Source organism: Denticeps clupeoides, chromosome 8 (genome assembly GCF_900700375.1).
Source record: "Denticeps clupeoides chromosome 8, fDenClu1.1, whole genome shotgun sequence".
NCBI lineage: Eukaryota > Metazoa > Chordata > Actinopteri > Clupeiformes > Denticipitidae > Denticeps > Denticeps clupeoides.
This window is the reverse complement of record NC_041714.1, coordinates 7,377,159-7,400,383: the sequence shown is the minus strand read 5'-3', so window position 1 is coordinate 7,400,383 and position 23,225 is coordinate 7,377,159. Positions and strand designations below refer to the sequence as shown.

The following is a 23,225-nucleotide window of genomic DNA, read 5'->3' as shown; positions in this document are numbered from 1 at the left end:
TTTTTTTATCTTAGGATTTAAAAAAAAAAAAAAAAAAAAAAAGAAAAAGAAAAAAGGTAGACAACTACATGGGGTGCCTTTTTTTCTTTTCTGCATAATTTAACATTATACACAGTGGGGGGAAAAAGGAATGGCGATGGCGACACACCGCAGCCTCTGCAACACAGACCCTAAGAGCCCCCCCCGACGCAGCTTCCGCTGCAGCTAGAGGCTCAGAGTCCGCCCACAGCAAGAAAAGCTTCACAGTAAGGAGGGCAGGAAGGAGAGAGGAGGAGATTGGAGAGAAAGGAAGGGGAAGGGGGAGGGGGGGGGCAGAGAGAAAGAGAGCGAGAAATAAAGAGTGATTGCAGCACTGGCCTTGGTGTGGACAGGAGAGAGAGAGGGGGAAAAGTCTAGCTTGCTTCCCTCCTCTCCTCCCCTCTCCTGATTGCCTTGATTTTCATTTTATTTCATCTTTGACACAAAAAAGGTTTCGTATTTATATACACAGAATAGCTACAGGACCCTTTGCCCCCAGGCAACTGTGTCAATATCTGCATGAATGAATAACAACAATATAATAATAATAAAACAATATATTGGTCAGCATCTTCTTATATAACTGATGGCGTTTGAAATGACACAAATGTTCTATTGCCATTTTAGTGGGGGTGGGAAGGTACTTCAGTTCATTTTCAAGTTTTCTCCTTTTTTTTTTTTTCTCTGGGGTGGGTTTTGCTTCTCGTGTTTAAAAAAGTTCACACTTTTGTGATCTGCGAGTGCTGCTCCTCATCGAAAGGCTCATTTTCCGGGTCTGAGTCAGTGGTGTCAGAATACCGGTAGTGATCCGGCTCGTTGTCGCTCACGTCTGGAGTGACAGAGGCCGACGTGCTGGCCTCTGAGTTTGAGGGCTCCTCCACAGTCTTTGTGAAATACAGCTTCACCTGCGGTTGGTGAGAAAATAAAACTTAGTCATGGCAAGTGCGCCACATAGTAATTATTCACAGAAATATATCTGAGAATTGCTATAGGAAATACAAAGAAAACAATTCACCTTGAAGTTAGGTGAGAAGTATCTGTTGGCTTTATCTTTGTTGGCTTTGTCCAAGTCGTTCTTGGTTAGGGACAGAATTAGGTAGTCCCGGTCTCCATCAGCTGCCCCGCTGCCTCCACCACTACCGCCTCCGCCGCCCCCTCCTCCTCTCTCATGCTGCAAGCTCTGCGTTTGGTGTTCGGACACGTCGTTCACAACAGACCCGTTCTCCACACGTTCTGGGCTCTCTTCGGGGCCAGGGATAAAAAATGTGTTCACCCAGAAGTGGAACATTTTATCCTAAAAAAAAAAAAAAAAAAAAAACAGGGGCACCCCAAGAGAGAAATGGTTAAAGAAAAGACCGTGTTACACCAGTGAAGGCAGGTCCAGTGAATGGTGGTCCATAAATGAAGATACAGCAGCACGTGGAGGTCGGCCGATGCACACTGACCTTTTTAATCATCTTGCTATGCTTGTGGAAGAACTCCACTTTTATGTCCCCGCACACGGGCAGCGGCTGAGGAAACTCAAAGTACATGTGCTTCTCATCCCGCCGGGTATGAGCCGGGTTGGAGGTGTGGATCTTGACTTTCAGCTGGTATACAACAAACTGTGGGTCTGAGGAAGCGAGCCAAGACAGGACAGAGAGAAGGTGAAAACGGAGAAGAGGGGAGGTCACAAGAAGAGATCGAGTGAGTGAACCAGACAAGGGAAGCAATAATAATTTCTTTTTTACAAATTTACACATCTACGATAGTTCCTTTTGTGTGAGAGAAAAACAAAAAAAACAATCAAACCAGAGTTAGGACAGGGGAGGAAGAAAGGGCCAAAGCACCATCACACACCAGCCCAACACCAGACACACAAACGGAGCCACAATAAGAACCAGGGAGCCGCTACTGGGCCCTATTCTGAGGACAGCCAGTGTTGGAAGCAGAGCTTTGAGGACCGGGCCGTGACTTTAGGTTTCGTGTCTAAGTGTAGGTAGGGAGTGGCGGCAGTGAGTGTGACGGCAGGTTAAATCGCTCCATGCTGGTTTGCTAACATACTTGCAGGTCAATATTGCTTATCGATTTCCCACAGGGATCCATACATAAAATGATTTTGAGGTCTCCGATATATCTGTTTGACAACATCAAAGTGTGATTCGCTTTTTTTTTTTTTTTTTTTTGGTATGACTTTTTTGGTATTACGCCATTGTGTTTTTTTTTCCTCTTTCACCTCACGAGATTTGTCAACACTGCCTTGCAAATGTGTTGCAAAACACTGATATTAAAGCAACTTCTCATTGGTTCAAACACTGAGGCCCACGCTGGGCCCACTGAGCCCATTGGCATAAGAATCGAACTTTGAAAAGACATAACATTCACATGATACAATAAATAATGCCCAATTGACTATAATATATATTTTTGTGTGAGAAGCACTGAGGTATGTGTTTCATGTAAATCCTGTGTGTTATATGTATATATAAAATAAAAAAAAATAAAAAAGTTTAAGATGCATGTGCACTGCACGCTCTAACGTTTGCTTGCTCTCGGAAATGATGGAATAAATTAAGGCTGCTTTACCCCAGTGCCAGTTCCCTTTCTTGAAGCCCTGGGGGTTGAGTTCACTCCTGTTTTTTACAGTACTGTCCCCTTTGAAAGAGAGAAGGAAGTTAACACATGCCCTGCCACCAACCCGGGGAGCCTCGCTAACCCAAACCCCACAAGACTTTACATGGGATGCAGTGGTCTATTTACTCAAGCCACATTTCCTTTGGCTCACAGTATGTAGATCGCAGAGGAGAGAAAATGTATCTTTTATACAGAAAAAGATCATCTTCATATAATCTGAATTTACTCTATCCGTACAATTAAAACATGTCTATAGTCTTGCCACAAATTACACACAGTGTTGCCCAGCTTTCCAGTTGTGACTTTTCCCACCTTGGACCACCTCCTCCTACAATGTCCAATTATAATAATAGACTGCATACTCTCTTAAATGAAAGTCGATCTGTTAAACTCCCGATTTCCTAAAAAGCCAAAAGGCCACAGCTTGGAATGTCCAATCATAAAAATGGCGCTGTTGTGCATAAAAAAAAAAAAAAAGAAGATTCTGAATGCTGAACATATATGTTGCTATAATGAAGCTCAGTCAACAGTTAAATTGGTTTCCTATTCAAACCAAATGAGCTCTGGTGTAGGAAACATTCTTTGACCAACTGACATGCTTCTACCTCTCAATGTAACACTTTCGTGACCTTAATTTTTTTAATTTATTTTTACTTAATTATTTATAAAACTACAAAAATGAGAACATACACCAGCAGCTGCTTAGTAATACATTTTATCCCATGCACCGCTAACTCAAACCATTCCTGGAGAAGACTGCTGCAGACTAATTTCATGCTTATGTTCAGTCGGGGTGAACAGGTTGCTGCTACACAATACACAATGCTGCCCTGCACTCACCAACTCCGGCCTAAATTCCTGCTGGTTTACACCCCACTGAATGCCATTTTGAATACTAGTTTCTTCCCTATGTTTGGGAAGGATCCTTCTTGCCTTGCAAGAAGTCCATAAAAATGAAGGTAGGTGGTCGTAGTTTGTTACACTTTGCAACACCAGAAGACCACAATGTCACAGGTTCACTTACTACCATTGTGTTCCTGAGCAGGACACTTAACCCTGAGTGTCTCCAGGGTCAGTGTCCATGTAACTAATTATAAGTCACTCTGGATAATGGCGTCTGATAAATGCCATAAATATACATTTTGGATGTGAGATACACGGGTACATGTAAAGCTCTCGTAAAATCAATTTTTTATGAGAAGAAAGGAATTTAGAGGAAGCGAAGGAAAACCCACAACATTTGAGGAAGTGTTATGGGCTGGTCATTTTAATTGCGCATAGTGCACTTCTTACTTTTCTTCCCATGCATTGAAAATGCGCAAGTGATCTACTTGGACAAATACAGGGTGACCGTAGAGTACATGTTTGCCTATAATTGCGTGTCAAAGTGCAACACGTTCTGGTAGACTGGCTAAAGCTTTACGGACATCCTAATTCACACAAAACTGTGTGCTAAAGAATTTGTGGAGTCCCATTTGAGACATTACACTCAATACTTATTATGATAATGTTCTAAGTAACACACAACAGTATCCTGTGTGCACATTCGAAGGAACCGATATGGTCACCTGATGCATAGTGGCATAGTCGTTTTAGTCCAGCGTCATCCTGTGGCTAGGCTATACGCATGTTCATATATGATTAAACAATCACATTATTATTACTACATCCTAACCACATGGTTCATTAGGAGCAAACCAGAAGAGATCATGATCATAATAAGAACAGTCAAGCAATAGGCCTCTCTGAAACGTACTGCTACTGTGAGCCAAACACATTCTTTAAAAGAACCACTGCATCCCCATGTCTGAAGATATACTTGAAATTTCAGCATCAACACACTTTCAAACTACTTGTTCAAATCAATAAACAGTTCAATGCATGACATGCTCCAGAAGGAGAGCTAAGGATTTCAGTAGTGATCTGGATGACAACTAAGATTTGTATTTGTAGAATGCTAGTGTCCAATTCAGAATAGAGCCCTCGTACTAGACTGAGAAAGACACAAGAAAAGGAAGTGAAAGATCAAGAGAGACGAGGGAAGGAACACTAAAAAGTAGGTGTTAGGGACAGCTCTTTGGATGAATGTGGGAAATGAAGATTTTTCTCTCAGATTAGCATCCGAAGGTTCAACAACCCAGCGACCAAACATGATCATGCAACATATTAACTGTTGAAAATGCTTTCCCAAATACAAAGTGTCATTGTCATTGCTTATGCTTCTCTCACCAACAGAATGCGTAAGTCAACTAATCAACTTGCTCTTTGTCCATACTATTAAGTTTGCCGCAAATAAAAATCACTTGAAGGCTACTTACTGCTTGTTCCTCCACTGAACATGGGCAGGGTTTCGAACACCATCTTGTGAAAGAGCAGGGCGATGGCCTTATACTGAAGTTGGTGTTTGAGCAGGTAGCTGTAGTAATACACATACCGCCGTTGGCTTGGGATGGTCACCCCCTACGAAGTAAACAAAGAACCAGTGAATTAGCACAGCGTGAGTAAACAGGGACCGATTTAATAACTTTATGTAGAATCCTGAAGTAATAATAAGGTGGGACAAAAAAGGAGAACTGTAGGAGTGCGAGAGAAAAAACATGGGCTGAAAAGAAGAAACCAGAACAGAGCTAAGATCAATCAGATGAGCAAAAGATAGAGAGACCAGCATTTCAGTAATGAAATACTTACCTTATGAAAGCCAGAATCTAAGATTCTCACTTGAGAAATGAACACGGAAATACACTTGTGTAAATTGGTTCGTAGGACTGGTTTTATTATTTTCAATGTATATTTTTTTTTATCCTTCATTATTATTTGGAACGGCTGAATGAGTTATAGATGGAAAATGTTTCACCAAATGAAATCGCAATCGCATTTTGTAAGCCAGCCAGAATTTCCTTCTAAAATTCCAGTCAAAAATGGAAGCTGTAGTAGAACTGGGGGTAAAAATCCCTAATACTGTTAGTGGTCTAACTGAACCAAGATATAATATTAAATCCAAAAAGTACAGTTCAAACGTCAATCTCTAATAGTGGAATACACATGAGAGTGCTGGACAGGGTCTTCAACCACTACTGCCCCACACACACACACACACAGGAGAAACTTACTATATTGTCCCTTTATTATGGGGAAATAACAAAGACACTCATTACGGAATGTAAAGCAAGCAAGCACAGATGCAGACTCCGAAGACACTCAACCTGTATTGATCCCTGCTCCTCATGTAGCAGATTCTTGTGAACCCCAATGAACATGGCAAATAAGTTCAACTCCCGATGCCATGACTGGTGACATACGATTGTCTACACAGAGACCTTAATCTTCCAGAGGTTCAGAGAGCTGTGGAGCACATTGTTCGAAACAGTGATCTAGTACCTCAGAACTGAAACAGCGAGGCGCTGAACTTTCTCCGTTGAGCTGCCTTTTACAGAAAACCTGTGATGACGTTCTTCCCCCAGCTTCTGAAGTCATCAAGTCATTGAGTCCAATGGCTTCACCTGTATTCAGTTGCTTGACTCAGCTTTTACAATAGAAGATGGCTATTCACCACAAACACTTTACAGAGAAAAGCTGAGAAACCCACTGCTTATTTCATTTAACTGTTAAATGGGATGAGATTCCTGCAGCTGATGCTACCAAACAATTTCTGAAGCAGTTGTCAAGGGTGTTTAGTTGCAGCCCCAAGATCAAAGATGTATCCCGAGCAGAGAAAGAAGAACCTATGATCCGTTACAGAGTTGTTAATGGTTCTGAGAGTTTAGGAAACCAAACTGCACACATGAAACAGAAGATAGGGTCTTCTCAATCATGCACGGTCCCATAGTGTTTGAATGAAAGAGGGGAAAAAAAAACTAAACTGCTAAAAACAGCCACTTTTCAGCGGACTAAGAAAACTAGCTGGTCTTACCATCTACCCTGCTGCAAGATCAAAACCTGACAAGGTACCAAAACAAAGCTGACAAAAAGGCCAAGGAAAAATCCACCACCACACCTATCAAAGAGCAATAGATGGGCCATGACCTTGGCACTAATTTAATTTTTGTGCAAACCACCTGCTTTATGCCTCAACTATCTGAATGCCTCACTGGCAGTGGAAAAGTCAAATCTGTTGGAGTAGAAGCAGTATCCCATCAAGACTTGTCCAGCTCCTAAGATTAAGAGTTAAAAGTCCTTTCTTGGATTTAACGTAAGTTTATCCAAGTTTTCTATCAGAAAGTCAAGCCATTAAATGAGTGTTGGAAAAAAGGTCCATGACTATCTTTACAGCAGTTCATTCACTGTGTTGACTGACAGTAACTCACTTAAGTATGTCTTATCTACAGCAAGACGTGGCTGCTCTTTCATCTCATAACTTCAGCATTCAGTACAGATCTGAAAAATGATGCTGATTGGTTGTGACGTCGGCCACATGGGGAACTGTTAAATGACCCCGTATCAAAGACAAATACTGGAATGATTGATGAAATTCGCAGAAAGTAACTCGGGGAATCCCGTTCACAGGGAAGAAGAGTTATGTGAGGGCAAACTCTTCAAACAAACTCTCGATGGTGATACTTCTGCTTCCACTGGAAGTTCAACATTGAAACAGTCAGGTGTGGAATGCAGATACAAAAGGAACAGCGAAGAGTTCTCTCTGTGAGAGATATCCAATTAGCCGATGCCTGTATTGATGAAATGAGATTGAGACCGGGAAGATTCTCCCCTCGGCGGGAACTTTTGTTCCCAGATTACCCCATTTGTTGAAAGAAGAAGTGCAACAAATGCATCTGAAAAATCAAATCCTTTACTGGAAGCGATTTATCAGGGAAAAGACTCCAGTTGACCAACTCTGCTTACCTGAGAACCATTGGAGTTGACTGCAACCTACAATTAGTTCAATTGTTTGGCCAGTGATGGCAAGCCTCCCAAATCGAAAGACCAAACTTTAGAGTAATAAAGTTGGATGTTTCATTTTTTGTTTCATTCAATCACACAGTGAAGGTGTGAGTTTTGGAAGAAACGGGTAAAGTATTTTTTTCTTTGAAAAGGAAGGAACACTGATTAGTCCCACTTCAACGAACGGCTGAATAGACATGGGAATGGTTGGAACTGAACTAATTGAACTTTATTGTTCCATTTAATTGTGTTGGTTGAAACTGTGATTGTAATTTAGAATAAAAGTTAAGTAGCAATCAGAGTGAAAGCAGGTGAGCTTTAGGGCCACCCAGGTGTTACACAATCGTTTCATAATGATCCCAACTGATTACAGTAGATTATTAAATTCTATTCATTTAATAAAAAACTAACTCTATATTTAACAGACGAATGCGGTCAAAAACATGTCAGTTACATAATCTCCAACCTTCTTATCCCTGGTCCTGACTTCTCCATAGAAGTCCAGAGCGTCTTGGGCCTCCAGGAACTTCCTACGATGCAACAGGTAGGCACAAATCATGACCCCTGTGCGACCTTTGCCTGCTTTGCAGTGGATGGCAGCAACATGATTGTCATCCTCGCTCAGCCATTGGTCAAGATCCTCGCAAAATGGCTTGATCAGCTCCAACTGAGGGGGGTTGTGGTCTTCAAATGGATATTGTGCAACTGGGAGAACACAAATTCAGTTCTGTTTTAGATACAATTCGAACTGTGACTTTCCATACTAGTGTTTTTTCTTGAACACAACATATATATTTTTTTGTAGTTGCAAGAGTTGAAGATGGTTGAACTTTTATCTCTTACCTCTGCAGTTGAATTTGGCAGCATCATAGTGTCGTTCTGCACATCTGAAAGGCAAATAAATAAGCAAGTCAAATGTCTAGTACCAGTTCATTTTAGAAATAGAAGTGTGATTTGGACGTACACTTACAGATTATATATTTTGTAATGATTTTTGTGTTTCGAATCCAAAAACCTAAAAGAGAACATAATAAAATAATTAAAATTCATATAGTCGGTACAGCAGCAATTCAATCTATTTATTGTAGATTCAATATATCGACAATATCTTTGGTATGGCAATCTCTCAGTTGTGGACTCACCTGACTACATCGTCTATATTGTTCCTGTAGACCCCTTCCAACCTTTCTGCAGGAAAGCCCATCGCAATAATGTTTGGATATATATCTAAAGACCAAGATTTAAGGAATAGAAGAGACAAGACATGCAGCCTAACAAATTTTCTCACATGACAACCACCTACATTATAGTCAAATAATCAGTCTTTTGTTGATGCAGTTGATCCTACTAATACTCCACAGCACAAGACTTACAGATACCTATCTTTTAAACTACAGCCAGAAATCTGTTGTAAGAAATGCAAGGCTGCAGTGGACCAATCACGGCTGCTTGGACACTTGCGTGGCTGAGATGAGCCTCGATGTCACAAACGCCAGAACAGATGTCACTACACAAAAAAAAAAAAAAAAAAAACAGGTAAACACTAAGTCAAAAGCAATAAAAACCATTGGATATCTCTCTCCAGATCACAGACTAATACTAACACTAAAGAACAACTCTGCTCTCACCCACTTGTTAACTCGTCTAGACAAAACCACAATGTGGTTTCCATAGGGCTGAGCATCCTTCACTTGTACAAGTGGCATGACGACCTGTTGAAGGGCAGGCAGGGGAAACTTCTGAGGCCCACACTGTAATAAATGTCATTTCATAAACCAGTCCACTCAAGAGTGGAGCAAAATGTAGCAGCTTTTAGTTGTGCGCTAAAATAAAATATAAAACAAGGCAAAAGGAATTACAGGAATTACTAAAAAATCTAATATCAGAAAGCTGTGGCCATTTCAGAGCTCATCCAGTTTTTATTGCACATATTTTGAGCATTTTCCAACAGCTTGAGTTAAATTACTTATTTTAATGAATAAATAAATGACACAATCACATAAGTGCCACTCACAGCTAACCACACTCGCGCACAGATGATGTACCGTGGGAGGTGTGCTCCGGCACATGGCCTTATTTCCATTTTCTGCTTCTATTTTGGGTAATTATAGCCCTGATTTATATCTATACACAAATTCAGAGCTGGTCAGCCCTGTCCGACTGCCAGCCTTTGTTTCCTTCTGTTATTTCATGAAAAGTGCCATTGCGAACTACACGTTCTGAAATTAATTGATGTGGAACACGTTCTTCACTGCATACTGCACCGGGCAAAAGAAAGGCGCTCTCCAGCCCGTACTGTCTAAAGTTCCTAAACATTGTGGGAGCTGTGGTATGTGCAAAGATGGTCAGGACTAAAGAACGACTGCAGCAAAATCTGACGATAATTGAGACAGGCTAAGTGGGCCACTCTGACTTTGACTCGCTGTCAGCTACAACTGTGCTAATTCCACTTTGCAAGGAAAAAACGAAGAAAAACGATTAGTAAAGTCGTCGCAGTCACACAGATGATTTCAAAGAAAGGGAACAGACCTATACCAAACAATATATACTATTTGCTGTAATCCATTTTTAATACTTTAATGTTCACTAAACAGTGTGTTATTTATTTTACTTCACCAATGACAGCAGCTTGAGTGACCCGGTGTGTATTTGTACAATGCTAGTATAGCAAAGTACAGTATGTCTAGTTATATCTAAAAATATCGTTTTTCCAACAGCCAAGCCCATATCTACCTGTGCTGAAGCTGGATGCTGCGTTTTAAATCAGCAGTCACTCCTCTACAAGTACCCATGCAGAAGTGTCTGTCTGTGTGTGTGTGTGTGTGTGTGTGGACCCAGGCCTCTCTTCTCCCCTCCCTCCTGATAGCAGCTCAGCAGTGCTCTATTTTAAGGCCCATTCCCAGAACTCAGATACTGCGTTACATAAGGGCACAGGGCCATATTGTTTTAGATACCATGCCAGAAAGGAGAAAAATGCAATCGGCCACTGAGGCACCACCACGTTCAGTCACAAAAGCCTCAGCACAAGGGACTGGGAAGGGACTGCACGCCCTGAAGGGACAAAGCGGCGTCTTCACTCGAGAATAAGATGCACAAGTCCTGCTAAAGGGACAGATTACAAATCCAGAGCAACACCTCTGCCACCGCAGCTGCCTACAACTGAATTCAAGAACAGAAAGTGCACTACAGATAAGCACAATGATGCCACTGATTTCAGATCTTTAGCAGTAACTGCTCTTGCGACCTTTGACCCTCCCCCAGCCTGCCTTGCAGAGCAGCCGGCTCACCTTACAGATGATGGAGAGATTTACCACTGCTGTGTCAGGAAGAAGTGACAGTGGTTTCTTTGTGGTAGGCTAGACATCAGCAGGGGGTTGATGCTCATGTACAGCAAGTCTGGGAGATGCTACCTAAAATTATATTACACTTTTCAGAGGCTTTTGACATTATTCTGCACGAGGATGGAAAAATTACAAAACCTTGTAACAGAAAAATAAATGAGATGGTCTCAATAAAAATTATGGAGCAAATGTAACGTTATAAGCATCAATTATACAGAGACCAGAAGGAACTGCAGCATAAATATTGCACTTAACCATCCAAAAAATGTTTAGGGGACTGTAAAATGACAATATTAATATTTCTCACCGTCAAAGGTAGGTAGGACACAAAAAAGCTGTATGCATGCATCCATCTACTCTGCTCATGATCATAAAAACGTATACTTTCTATGAGACACCGATGCATGTGAGAAACAGAAGACCTGTTAACACTCGGTTTCATACCATGGCGAGCTTATTTGTGGTATAACGACTGCAGTGTGAAAAGGTTACGTGATGCCTGTCTCTTCTAGACCACGCAACTGATACATCATTACTGCTTGTTTCATATTAATAATAATAAAAAAAAAATAAAAAAAAAGAGAGAAATAAAGCTGCGCTGATGATCTCGGTGAACTTAACAACTGGGGCATCTTACCCCCATAATAGGTCACATTTTAGCAGGTGACCCGATTTGTAAAACGACCCCACGGTGGTCTAGATATACGTTTTATACAGCATTAGATAAAAACGGGACAATGGAGCGCAATTGCATGCATCTCATCCTCATTAATTATCGCTGTAATGACGGGAAAAAAAAAATATTGTAACGACCCTCAGTCCAGAAACACAAGCGGCGCGTAGATATAGCGAGCCAACGCGGCCCTCTGCTTTTAGGAACCGCCGGTAAAGTTAGTGCCCATTGTTTGGCGTCAACGGAACCTAAATCAGGCGGCGACTGCGTTTCCTCGTTCGGTGCACGGTTATCACACGCCACGACGGACGCCGACCGTCTCAGCTCCGGTGCAACAGCCCGAGGGCGGCGGACACGCTCGGAGGAAGCCCGCCAGGCTGGCGTCGCAGCGCGGCTGCATGTGTCGCGGCGGTCGGCTCGGATCAATGCTAGCCGCAACTAGCCGCTAACAAAAGTAAAAAAAAAAAAAAATTAAAAAAAAAAAAAAAACGCTCTCCCGACGAGCAGGTCGGCAGAAGGCCGCCAGGAGAGTTTCGCCCGACCTGTCGAAACGAGAATATAGTAAACGCCAACTCATATTCCAATATAAAATATATATGTGTGTACGTAAAAAGTGAAGAGGAGACCCGACTCCGGGATGCGGAGCCCAGTGCGCGAAGAACAGCGTTAAGGATACAAGTCAAGTCCAAGTCGAATCCATCCTCTTGATAGCGTCTTTTATTTCGACTCACGATTTCCTTAATTATTGCAGCCATTGCGGAGTCCGTCTGTTAATTCTTCTTTATATATGTATATTTATATATATTTGTACAGTGGCTTAAGGGGGGGGGTCCTCGCCTTGAACTGCGTCCCCCGGTCGCCCGCTCGCTCCTCTCGGGTTTCTGCAGCTCCTTCCTCCGCCTCGCCGACCGAGCTGGCGGGGCAGCGCGGTGCTTGTCGCGGTCGAGCGGGATTAGTGTGGCCTCTGGATCATAAAGACGGGCCCTTCGCCCGGCTCCACCACAGCAGGCCCTCGACTTCCCCCGAAAAATCCCGCAGCTCGCCGCGCAAGCCGCCAAGTGAAACGGAATATCCGACAGCCGAGCAGCCGAACCGGAACGCACGAGACACGGCCAGAGTCTGTGAGTCCACCGCGGACGCCGTGATTAGGTCCGCAGAGAGGAGAGCGGCCCCTCCATCGCGGCTAGCGCGGAAAATTCGGAAAACCCCGGACTCAGGCTGCCCGCGACGGCGCTAGCTAGCATTTCCGAGCTAGCGACAATGGCTAGCCAGCTGCCTCTTTCTTATCCAAAAAGCCTCCTAACGAAGGATCATCGTCGTCGTCAGATTTGACTGGAAATTCCGAAGATCGGTGGGCTCCACCTCAAACGCAGACAGAGCGGACAGAGGCGACTTGCTCCGCGTTGTAATATCTGACGGATTCATCCAGGGGAATCATCATCTTTTTTTATTTTCTTCTCGCGATTCTCTTCCAGCTGAACTCTCAAACTTCCATCATGGCTTCCAACAGAGGAAAAAAGAAGGTAGACCAAGTCGTTTTTTTTCTTACTAAATATCCTACCGCCGCAAATAAGTAGATCTCCAGTCTCCGCCTGCGCTTCAAATCGATCCCTTTTAAACGAAATTCATTGTTTAATTACAGATGTTGACCGTTTCGAAATACACCGAACAAATATGCGGGCGACGTCCTAATATTCTGCACATTAAGCCCTTTTGTTTCTCGCGGAGGAATACACCTCCTCTACGGCAGCGCTCTCCGCCCTGTCAAAGTGGTCACGTGTTCTAGTAATTGGGGAAGTTTCCAATGCTTCTAGCGACGTTGTTTCATGTTGCAAAACGAGCGTGCAGATGCTCCCGCGATACTTAGAACATATATTGTATAGAACGTATACAGCTTAGCAGCTGCTCCACTCCACAGGAATATGGGCAATGCATTTAAATAAGAAGACGCTTGTTCCGAAGCTATCTGCGTAGAATCTTGACTGGATGTTTGATCAGATATTCCCTTAATTGCTCCTTTCATGGCAAATTAATGTCATTGATTTAGGGTACATTAACTGAATTTTTTTTCTCAAGAATTAAATGTGATGCCAGCCTTGAAAGGTTGCATAGTCAGTCGAATTAATTCACATTTTAATTGTTTGATTCTGGTATCCTTCTGTGGTTTAGCCTTCATCTTTAAATTCACATGGAGTGAGTCAGACTGTAAAATGGAAAGGGGGGGAATGCAGTCAGACGTCCGCCCATCAAAAAACCTGTTCAACCGGATGGGTCACGGCGGCGGAATTTGCAGTAGAATGACTGGCGTCTCATAGCATATGGCAGCTACAATGGCCCAGCAAGCAGGCTATTTACACAGGGGAATGTGGGAACGTCCTAGACATTTCCTAGAATGCACAGTCTTTAATAGGAAACATTGACTTTTCTACCATGGCCTAATCCCTGCTGGTGGCTCCGGAGCCATTGCTTAATTAGTATCATGTGATCATTAACAACCTAATTATGTGGATTGGGCGCCCCTGGGTTAAGGTAATATCACTTAGTGAACGTGAAGTGATTTTCCTTGTGAAAGACTGCAACTGCGCATTTAACCATCACCCTTGGTGAGAAGTGGGCAGCCACGACAGGAGCCAGGGGAGCAGTGCGTGGGGATGGTGCCGTGCTCGGTGGCACCTCGGCGGTTTGGGATTTGAGCACAATCTTCCAACAGGCCCACTTCCTTACCCGCTATACCACCACTGCCACTAGAGAAAACACAGCGTTTTGTTGAAAGCCCTGTGCAGTATTTAGTACTCAACTGGTGGAATAAAATTGGATTCCATTTTGGCTGAGAGCCTTCTTTGGGAACACATTTCAGTATTGGGTCTCACTTAAAAATCCTGCTTCCATGTTCAGCTCACGATGCTGTTTTTTTTTTATGATAGGAGAGCAAGAAGTAGTTGGGTGTAGCATTCTATGTATGAATTAAAATCCATGAATATTTCATTTCTTTTTCACTGTTCTACAAGTACTCTGCAATGAGAACGTTTGACACTGACGTGGCCCAGAAGAGGGCAGCAGAGTTATCACATCACTCCAGTTCACACACGATGCGCCCATCTGATTGTGAAACTGCTTTAACAAAAACATGGGACAAAGTGCAAAGAGCGGCTGTTATGTAACGAGAGATCTGCTCACAGAGGGACACAAAACCTTTCAGATGCAAAAAAAAGTTTATTTACTAAAAGGTTTCAGTAAAGAGGTTCAGAATCCTAGAGTACTGAAGCCTATAAAAGTTCACCTGTTAAGATGATATTTCAAATCAGGTATGGGTTCTTCTATAAAATATAAGAGGTAAAATCCTTTCTCACGTTGCTTTCACAATTCATTGCACATTGAAAAGGCACACAACTGGGTTTGTTCCCTTTTCTAAACTCTCAGACATGAGATAAGTTTTAACCAGTCATTCATATATAAAGACATACTGATGATTAAAATGCACTACATAATCACTACACTATATAAAAATAATAGACATTCTAGTGCAGTACTATGAGGTAAATTATTGTAACAAATGTATCTCTGTTTTTGTGGATTGGAGACTATGAACAATCATACAGTTTCACAGAAATAATGCAGAAAAAACTGCATATCATATAAGATCACTTATTGGTTTTCTTTTAATCTGTCTAGATTTAGGCAACATTTAAATAGATTTTGGGTGCATAGACAATATGAATTGCTTTGAATAGATACAAAATACATACATTAAATGATTTGTAAAATGACAAAGCCATTGTTTCAATTGGCTGCTTACATATATTAATAAATTGTACAATTAAGTAAAAGATAAAAATAAAGCTGAGTTTAGGTTAAACTTAATGTATTTTCCATTTGTTTTGCCAGTTGACCTGTGGTTCTACAGTGTTGGTTCAAGTGCCATTTATGTTGGTGCCACAGCAGTCAAACTTCAGTTAAGGGTCTTCGGCAAGGAGCTATAATACTCAGTTAAGACCTTCCAGGCCTTGGGGGACATGAAGCCATCTGGGGGATTCTCTCCACCACTTGCTAGCTTCCTCATCCGGGTACCAGAGATGAACTCAAACTCAGCATGTCTGGGAAACACAACACAGTTAGTGTAGTGTAACGTAGACGAGATTATATGTTTAGTGCCAGGTTTTACCTTTCTTTGTCATAGAAGTCCATGGCTTTCTTGGTCCTGCTGTAAGCAGCCACCCTGAAGGGGATGATCTCTACTGATGTTAACCCTGGGGCCATGGACAGCACTTTTCCTCCATGGGTGGGCTCATACAGGTCCTGCTTTGATTCCGGATGGGGCATGCCAGCGGGATCTCGACCCACAATGTAAAAATTAGCCCCGGCCACCATCCGTGCACGACAGTGCCACTGCACCTGATGTGCGAACAGAGGACTAAGCGTTCAGGTAAACAGCAGTTAATTTGCCAATTTTCCATCGTGCTGGTTCCTACCTCGGTGGGACCTGCGTACAGCATGGGAGAGGGGAAAATGGCAACGATTGTGGAGGCTGGATCGAGCACACCATCCTCCAGCACTGCAACATGCTGCTTCATCCTCCACTCCAGGGGGACATCGTCATCTTTTGTCCAGCCACCGAGTGGGTGCAGCAGCAGCACGGGCCTGAGATAGCCTCGCTGCTCCAGCTGACGCCGCGTGTCTTGCATTAGCAGTGCATGTCCATTGTGAACAGGATTTCTCAACTGGAATGCAAAGACTGCGTCTGTGAAGAAAGAAGCCACTAGACTCATTGTAATTCACTGCATGTGTGAACTCGTGTGGACAAATGGCTGTTTAATGAAAGTGAGCCACACCTGCTCTCATATCCTTGAACCTTTGCTTGAGCTCTCGAGGAGTGAGGCGATATTGGTCTAGCCCGTCGTTCCACCGGATTCGCTGTAGCACTTCCAAGTCGCCTCCGACCAGCCAATCCCCACTCGCCATTACCATCTGTCAAAGTGCATATAGTACAAGCACTGAGAGTTCTGAGGTGAAAGGTCACAAACAAGCTGGATTCCTTCACAAAACAGCATTAAGGTGCCAATGCAAGTACATGCTATAGAAATGGCTACTCCTATGGTACCTTTATGTATGGGTGTTTTGGACAGGTGGTACCCCACTGTCGAGCGCAACGCTCTTCTTTGCGGTGCTTAAAGAATTCTGGGTTTTGCAGAATTGCGACCCTGTTGCCCCGGAACTCCAGAGCAACTGCTGCACTGCCATTAAGGTGCTCCTTTGTCTCAGTGGAAACCGGCAATACAATGGGAATGGAAAAATTGATAGCTCCACCTGAGGAAAGGACATCCAGGGAGAGGGTATCAATGGTTACCAGCTTACAAACACACAGCATTTTATGAAATGAAGCGTATGGGGAATCCATACTGTACTATAATTATTGTATGATAATGCCAGTCATTAAGCATTTTAGCTCTTTCTAAACTATGGTGTTATAGTACAATACCATATTTAACTAAATGTATTCAGATTATTCAATTACATTGCGTTGCTAGTATTTATATTTTAGTGGAGACCACATGTCAAAATGTTACATTTCTGATCATTAGGTGTAGGATTAAATTTAGTGCTAAAAGTTTTAATACATTGAGGTAGGTACACATTTGATAAAACATACCTTGCACATTTATCACATGTGTCCCCATAAAGAATGTGTGTGTTTGTGTATTTTTACCATCCAGGAGATTATTAAAGTGGAGAACCTGCAGATACTCTCTCTCTCTCATGAAGCCCTTTAGGGGACTCGCCCAGCCTTCTGCTAGTACCTGCACCCATTGGAGGTCTAGCTACAGAGGAGGAAGGGCACCATTAGTGGCCACAGGCTCATGTAGGCTCTTATTAATATACAATAAAACCTGTCATAACAAGTGTAATACCTACTGTATTTAAAGCAAATATCAGACAACAGTTAATAATATTAAGAGTTAATATTATTATAGGAGCAAATCAGGCCAAGTGCAATATACAAATACATTGAGGGAATGGGTTTTACTCTATGGACCAGATTCATTGAAAGGGCAGTGATGCTTGCATAACAATGTCAACATAAAATAATACAGTCAGCACACCCATAAAGGCGATAAGGCAACAGGTTTATTAGAAAGCATTCTGCCCCCATCGATTTAACCACTAGATTGCTCTCTGCACATTTAGCGAACAGCTCTGGAACCATCACACACTGACTGATGATTATCGATCAGGACGTAGACAGGTACAATGCTTAACACAGCCATACTATTCATGGTGTCTCAGGTGCCGGCGGAGACACACTTCATACCTCACTGATGCTGATAGTGGGTAGTGCACTAGCGTCAGCCAGAGCGAGTTTCAGCATGTTCTCTGGCACAAAAAGTTCGTTGATTTCCTCAACAGCCCCACTGGGAACGATCCTCTGTTCATGGAGGATGAAGACATTCATATTTACATATTTAGGCTAACATTGTATAGTTAATAATGTCACATGTTATACAGAAAAAAAGGATTCCGTACCTGCTCTTTGAGCAGTTCCACTACATGCTGAATGCAGTCGCTCACTGTGAGCTCCCCAGTTTTCAGCACCAGTTCGGGATCCTCTGGACTCTCATACTCCGAGTCAATCCCAGTAAATCCTGAATTAGACCAAATGCAAGAAAGAGGTTTTGTTTGTGCTTGTGGTCTACAGTGGGATCCAAAATGAGATCACATTTAACATTAAGCGAGTTAAACCTGGAAATAAAAAGGAGCTTGGGAATTTTGGAAGTAGGAATTTAAAAATTAGTCTATAATTTTTAAAAAGATTTCAAAGAAAAAAAAAACTGCTGTTTTGTGCCCAAAATGTGACAGCCCATCTTCACCCCTTTGTACAAAATGTCCAAAAAGATTACATCAGCACTAGGAACACTCATATCATGGTGTTATCACGACACAGACAAGGAGAGAGGAATCCAGGCCTCGATGGGGGGACCATAAGGATTTATTATAAAAAAAATGCAAACAAGGGAAGAGGCACTGGGACCAGAACAACGTAAAAGGGAAGGACTCACAACATAGGAAAAGTCTTGGAAATGGGAAGGAGACACACACAAATATCACAAAAGAGTGTAGGGGTGGAAAGACCTGAAGGGCAATGAAGGGTAAAACAAGCACAGGCAGACAGGGAAACACAAACCTGACAAGGATCAGGGACAAAAAGCTGCTTCTATAACTAGATGGCTGGAGGACACCGTGTCCTTTCTAAAGCTACAGAAAGTTACATATTAGATGAGCAGTAACGCTGTGAAAAACAAGTGGCAGTCCTTCATAATCCTTCATAAAATCTCTTTCCTCTGTGTCCACAGACTGAGCCCCCCAATCAGTGTTATTACTACTATATTAACTATTATTTTACTTTGTTATTTTTTAATTGTATATATGTTTCTCTTGTTTCATTAAAAAAATATATATATTATGTTGGGTTACACTGTATTTAGACTGTTAGTTCTCGCTGTGCTGATGCCATAATTTATCTATAATGATCAATAAATATATTAGAAAAAAATATCTCAGAGACAAGTCGATATAGAATCTGCAAGAATCAGACAAACACAACACTAGATATAAACCAGAGTAAAGACTACTCAGACATGACTTGACATAACACTCCTAAGCTAAATGGCTGCAGAGTCTGTTACTCTGAGGTGCAAGACCAGATGATGAACAAAGTCAGGGGAAGAACTTTTAACAGGTACACCACACGTGCCATAAATGATGAGGGGGTGTGTCAATACTAATAGTGTGTACTAGAGGCCCCACTACTAATCAATTTAATTTAGTTCAGATTCTTTACCAATTGACTTAATAATTCATGAAATTTTAAATGGTATTATTATTTTTTGTGTGGAGTTTTCAAATGTGGGGGTGTCAACTCTAGGGCCTGTCAAAGCCCATTGAGACATACTGTGATTTTGGGCTATATAATAAATAAATGTTGTTGTTATTATAATGATTCCATTTGGTAAGTAATCTGGTAAGCGATTCCAGGGAATCCAGCAGACCAGTAATCGGAAGATTGCAGGTTCAAATCCTGCACTGCCAAAGCACCGTCCCCACACACTGCTCCTCGGCGCCTGTCATGGCTGCCCACTGCTCACTAATGGTGATGGGTTAAAAGCAGAGGACACATTTCTTTGTGTCACCATTTGCTGTGCTGCAGTGTTTCACAATCACTTCACTTTACCGTTGGTAATAATTACATTTCATGCCATTATAAAACACAAAATTCTTTGCAGTACATGCAAAACTGTACCTTTGATCTCTCCGGCTCGTGCCTTCTTGTATAGCCCTTTGACATCACGACTCTCACACACCTCCAGGGGGGCGTTGACAAACACTTCAAAAAACGGCAGGCCAGCTCTCTCATGGATCAAGCGAGCTTCTGCGCGGTCCTGCAGGGAAAGGTGGCAAGCGCTGGGAATTGTGTACATTGAATCCAGGTACATGCCGTGAACACTGACCTTGGTAAAAGGTGAGATGAAGCTGGTGATGCAGACCAGCCCCGCGTCGGCGAACAACCTGGCGACCTCTGCAATGCGCCGGACGTTCTCCTCGCGATCTTCAGCGCTGAAGCCCAGGTTTTTGTTAAGCCCGTGCCGAATGTTGTCCCCGTCCAGGGAATAGCACGGGATGCTGTGGGACACGAGGTACTCCTCCAGCGCGAAGCCTACTGTTGTCTTTCCAGCACCAGAAAGACCTGAAGAACAGCAGAGCGCGACTCATCGAATTGTACATCCTAGACATTGTCCTAAACACACAAAAAAAGCCTTTCCCCACCGTGCCACGTGCACAGCCTCTGTACGCACCCGTGAGCCAGACCGTACACCCTCTGAACCCTCCTCTGATTCCAACCACCGACCCTCTCTTACTGCGGCTCACGTGGTGTGCCTGGTACACAACATTCGTGGACCTCTTCATCTAAGCACAAATACAAAAACGGAATAAGAACAGTTCTGTTCATCTTGCCTTTGTAATCACCTTGACCGTTCCATGTCAAGAATATTTACATTTTATGACATTTATCAGACAAACTTATCGAGAGTGACAGTAGTTACAGTCCCCCTGAAGACACTCAGGGTTAAGTGTCACAAGGGTAGTAAGTGGTGTTTGAATCTATAAATTTGCTGTATTCTGTTTTGTTGTGCCACTAGGCTACCGATAAGTTCTTTGAATTCTTAACAAGGTATATCGTTATGTACAGTGGTATATCTAGGATTTTTCTGGGTAAGGGGCCATCAAGGGGCCACAATAGTCACAGGGGGGCCAATTATTTGTCCATCATCCTTGCACACAATCCCTGGTTTTGGTAAGGATTAAACATTTCAATAGTCACACCATGTTGAAATACTTAAAAAATTAAAAATTAAAAAGCTTACACAGTAAATTCTCCATTTAATTGCTCCTGGACAAAGGAGCGATGAGTGACAGGACAGGGGCACCACAGGCGGCCAATCAGATTTCAGCTGGGGCCAATGCCCCTGTGGCCCCGCCCACAGAACCACCACTGCTTAAATCATCATAACACATCTTTTGTTCACTTGAATGACAGTGAACATTAACTACATGTGCCTGCCACCCAATATGAAAAACATATTTTAAAATGTGCAACTGTGAATAGCCAATAATATGTAAATGGGTAAAATAAAAAAAAAAGAAAGAAACCAAACAGGTTCTGTTTGAATGGATATTAATATTCTGCACTTCTGCTTGCACTTTCCACGATATCTCAGAATATCACGCTGTATCCCTGGAAGGGGGAAGTGAGTGGAGACTCTGTGGTGTGTGCGGACGATGACGCCGGCTGGCGGTCCCAGCCCGTGGTCGAGGCCGACAATGCGGTCAGTGTGCTGTAGCTGAGCTGTGATGATGTGGCAGAATCCATGCCCAGGCTCTCCAAACCCACCTAGGTGTGTACCAGCATGCACACACCCATATCCCACCAAGGGCGTCATTTTAATCGCCTGGCACAAGGACACTTCACTTTTCCCTTTAACAGAACCATGTCAGATAATTCGTCTAAAATTCAGAGCTACGGGATAGTTCAGGTGAAAAAAAAAAAACAGAGATGCCATGAATCTAGAAAAAATTGTGATGTCACAACCAACTTCAGGAACTTCCTTTGGAGAGCTGGAGGTCTCATTTGTTTATCTGCAGATTTCCCCAAACACACTCTGCTACAGGAATCCATGCAGCGGCAGAGGTTCTAACATTTCGATTATTTCTGAAACCAACGTTCACAATTACATAATTCATAGTGTGTGTCCTTTTTTTATGGCTTCCCCTTGCTCCCTGTAACCTTTGACTTCATTCAGAGAATGCAGACTTGCTGGATGGATTTGAAATCAGACTTGATCTGATGCATTCCAGCCCTGGGATTCGGTTTCCTTCATATTGTATTAAGGTTACATAACAACTCGAGACGCCCACAAAGTTTAGAGACTTTAGAGTTTTTAAAGACAAAAACGATTTTTTGATAGATGAAATTGTGAATGTTGGGGGAAGTTGTGAGAGTTTGTCGCTCGGTCTTACCGCGCGGTGGCCGGGCTCTCCGGACATCGTGTCTTCAGTCGTGCCCGTGGACCGTGGACTCTGGACGCGGTGATCTGCCTGTATGAGGTAGCGCTCTGATGAGAGTGATGAACATTCGGCTTTTATGTAAAAAAAAAAAAAAAGTAACTCTGTGGCAGTTCCTCCTCCTTCTCCTCCTTCTCCTCCTCCAACTCCTTCCCCCCTTTCACGCGTGTTGTACACACGCTGTACTGTAGAAAGGTCGGGATGGAGCCGATAGGCAGAAGGAGGGTGTAGTTTGTCCGCCTGCGAGTTGAGACGCCGCGGGGTCGGAGAAAAGACACGTGGGCGGGGCTCGCCTCGTGTGGGCGGGGCTCGATGCGCGGGGGCGGGGTTAGTCTATCCTTTAAGGGCAAAAGGTGCAGCAGTTTGTAATAACACACAGAGCTTGAAGCTATGTATAATAAGATCATTTTATGAATGAAAGATATGGACTGACTAGAGCTCGTCTATTCTGCATCTGACAAAACTGGCTGCCCATGAAAATAAAATGTAAAAATAAAATAAAATACCCTTTGTTGAATAAGGTCTTGATGTAATCCATCCCAGCCTGTTAGTTCTCTGTAGTAATGACAATGTGAAACAATGCAAGTATGCTAATTGTGTACTTTTTGGTAACTATGTTCATGGAGGAGGATACAAATATTAATGACTTCAAAGGAATTATGTGGTGTCTCGTCCATGAGCATTTTTGACATGATCACGGGTGGTGTTAAACCTAAATTAAATGCTGCCATTGTATCCCACATTAAAAAGTGGCATACAACTATTTTAATCCTAAAATGAATATTATTTATGACTCACTTTTATGCACTGTCAATGCTGCAAACACAGAGCAGCTACGCATACGAACTGTACTTTTAAATGTTAAAATTACACTCCATTTAAACTTACATTAATATGAGCCTATGAAAACAGCTAAATCAGTCATGCCTATTCAAAAATCCTGACCACTACAACTGAAAAAGGTCTAGATTTCTTTACTTTGCATGACTTTGCCAATGGTCCTGGTGACTTTGGAAACATAACACATGTTGATAGTAAAAGTTTGACATGTCAAACACTATCATAATATATTTCTTCAGACCTTTTTA

The 23,225-nt window shown here is 42.6% G+C and overlaps 2 protein-coding genes and 1 long non-coding RNA gene across 5 annotated transcripts; all 3 read right to left on the bottom strand.

Annotated features, from left to right (window-relative positions):
• Positions 1-357: 357 nt before the first annotated feature.
• Positions 358-13,025, bottom strand: ptena (phosphatase and tensin homolog A). 2 transcript variants are annotated; one of them, XM_028989562.1, is made up of 10 exons: positions 12,200-13,025; positions 8,652-8,736; positions 8,480-8,524; positions 8,353-8,396; positions 7,976-8,214; positions 4,950-5,091; positions 2,584-2,652; positions 1,464-1,630; positions 1,034-1,312; positions 358-923 (listed from the first exon to the last, which is right to left on the bottom strand). In XM_028989562.1, the coding sequence occupies exons 1-10, from the start codon at positions 12,276-12,278 to the stop codon at positions 738-740; spliced, it is 1,335 nt and encodes a 444-aa protein (XP_028845395.1). In that variant the 5' UTR covers positions 12,279-13,025; the 3' UTR covers positions 358-737. The 2 variants fall into 2 exon arrangements, with proteins under 2 accessions (XP_028845395.1, XP_028845396.1); XM_028989563.1 differs by lacking the exon at positions 2,584-2,652.
• Positions 8,758-11,942, bottom strand: LOC114795868 (uncharacterized). 2 transcript variants are annotated; one of them, XR_003750562.1, is made up of 3 exons: positions 10,797-11,942; positions 9,142-9,260; positions 8,758-9,016 (listed from the first exon to the last, which is right to left on the bottom strand). It is a non-coding gene; the product is annotated as an uncharacterized LOC114795868 (long non-coding RNA). The 2 variants fall into 2 exon arrangements; XR_003750563.1 differs by having other exon boundaries at positions 9,142-9,221.
• Positions 13,026-14,716: 1,691 nt separating the features above from the next.
• Positions 14,717-22,387, bottom strand: papss2a (3'-phosphoadenosine 5'-phosphosulfate synthase 2a). Its single transcript, XM_028989877.1, has 12 exons — positions 22,093-22,387; positions 20,370-20,481; positions 20,025-20,260; positions 19,817-19,955; positions 18,043-18,161; positions 17,831-17,944; positions 17,228-17,339; positions 16,622-16,827; positions 16,353-16,488; positions 15,993-16,261; positions 15,686-15,915; positions 14,717-15,617 (listed from the first exon to the last, which is right to left on the bottom strand). Exons 1-12 carry the CDS (start codon positions 22,117-22,119, stop codon positions 15,473-15,475), a joined length of 1,845 nt encoding a protein of 614 aa, XP_028845710.1. The 5' UTR covers positions 22,120-22,387; the 3' UTR covers positions 14,717-15,472.
• Positions 22,388-23,225: the final 838 nt, after the last annotated feature.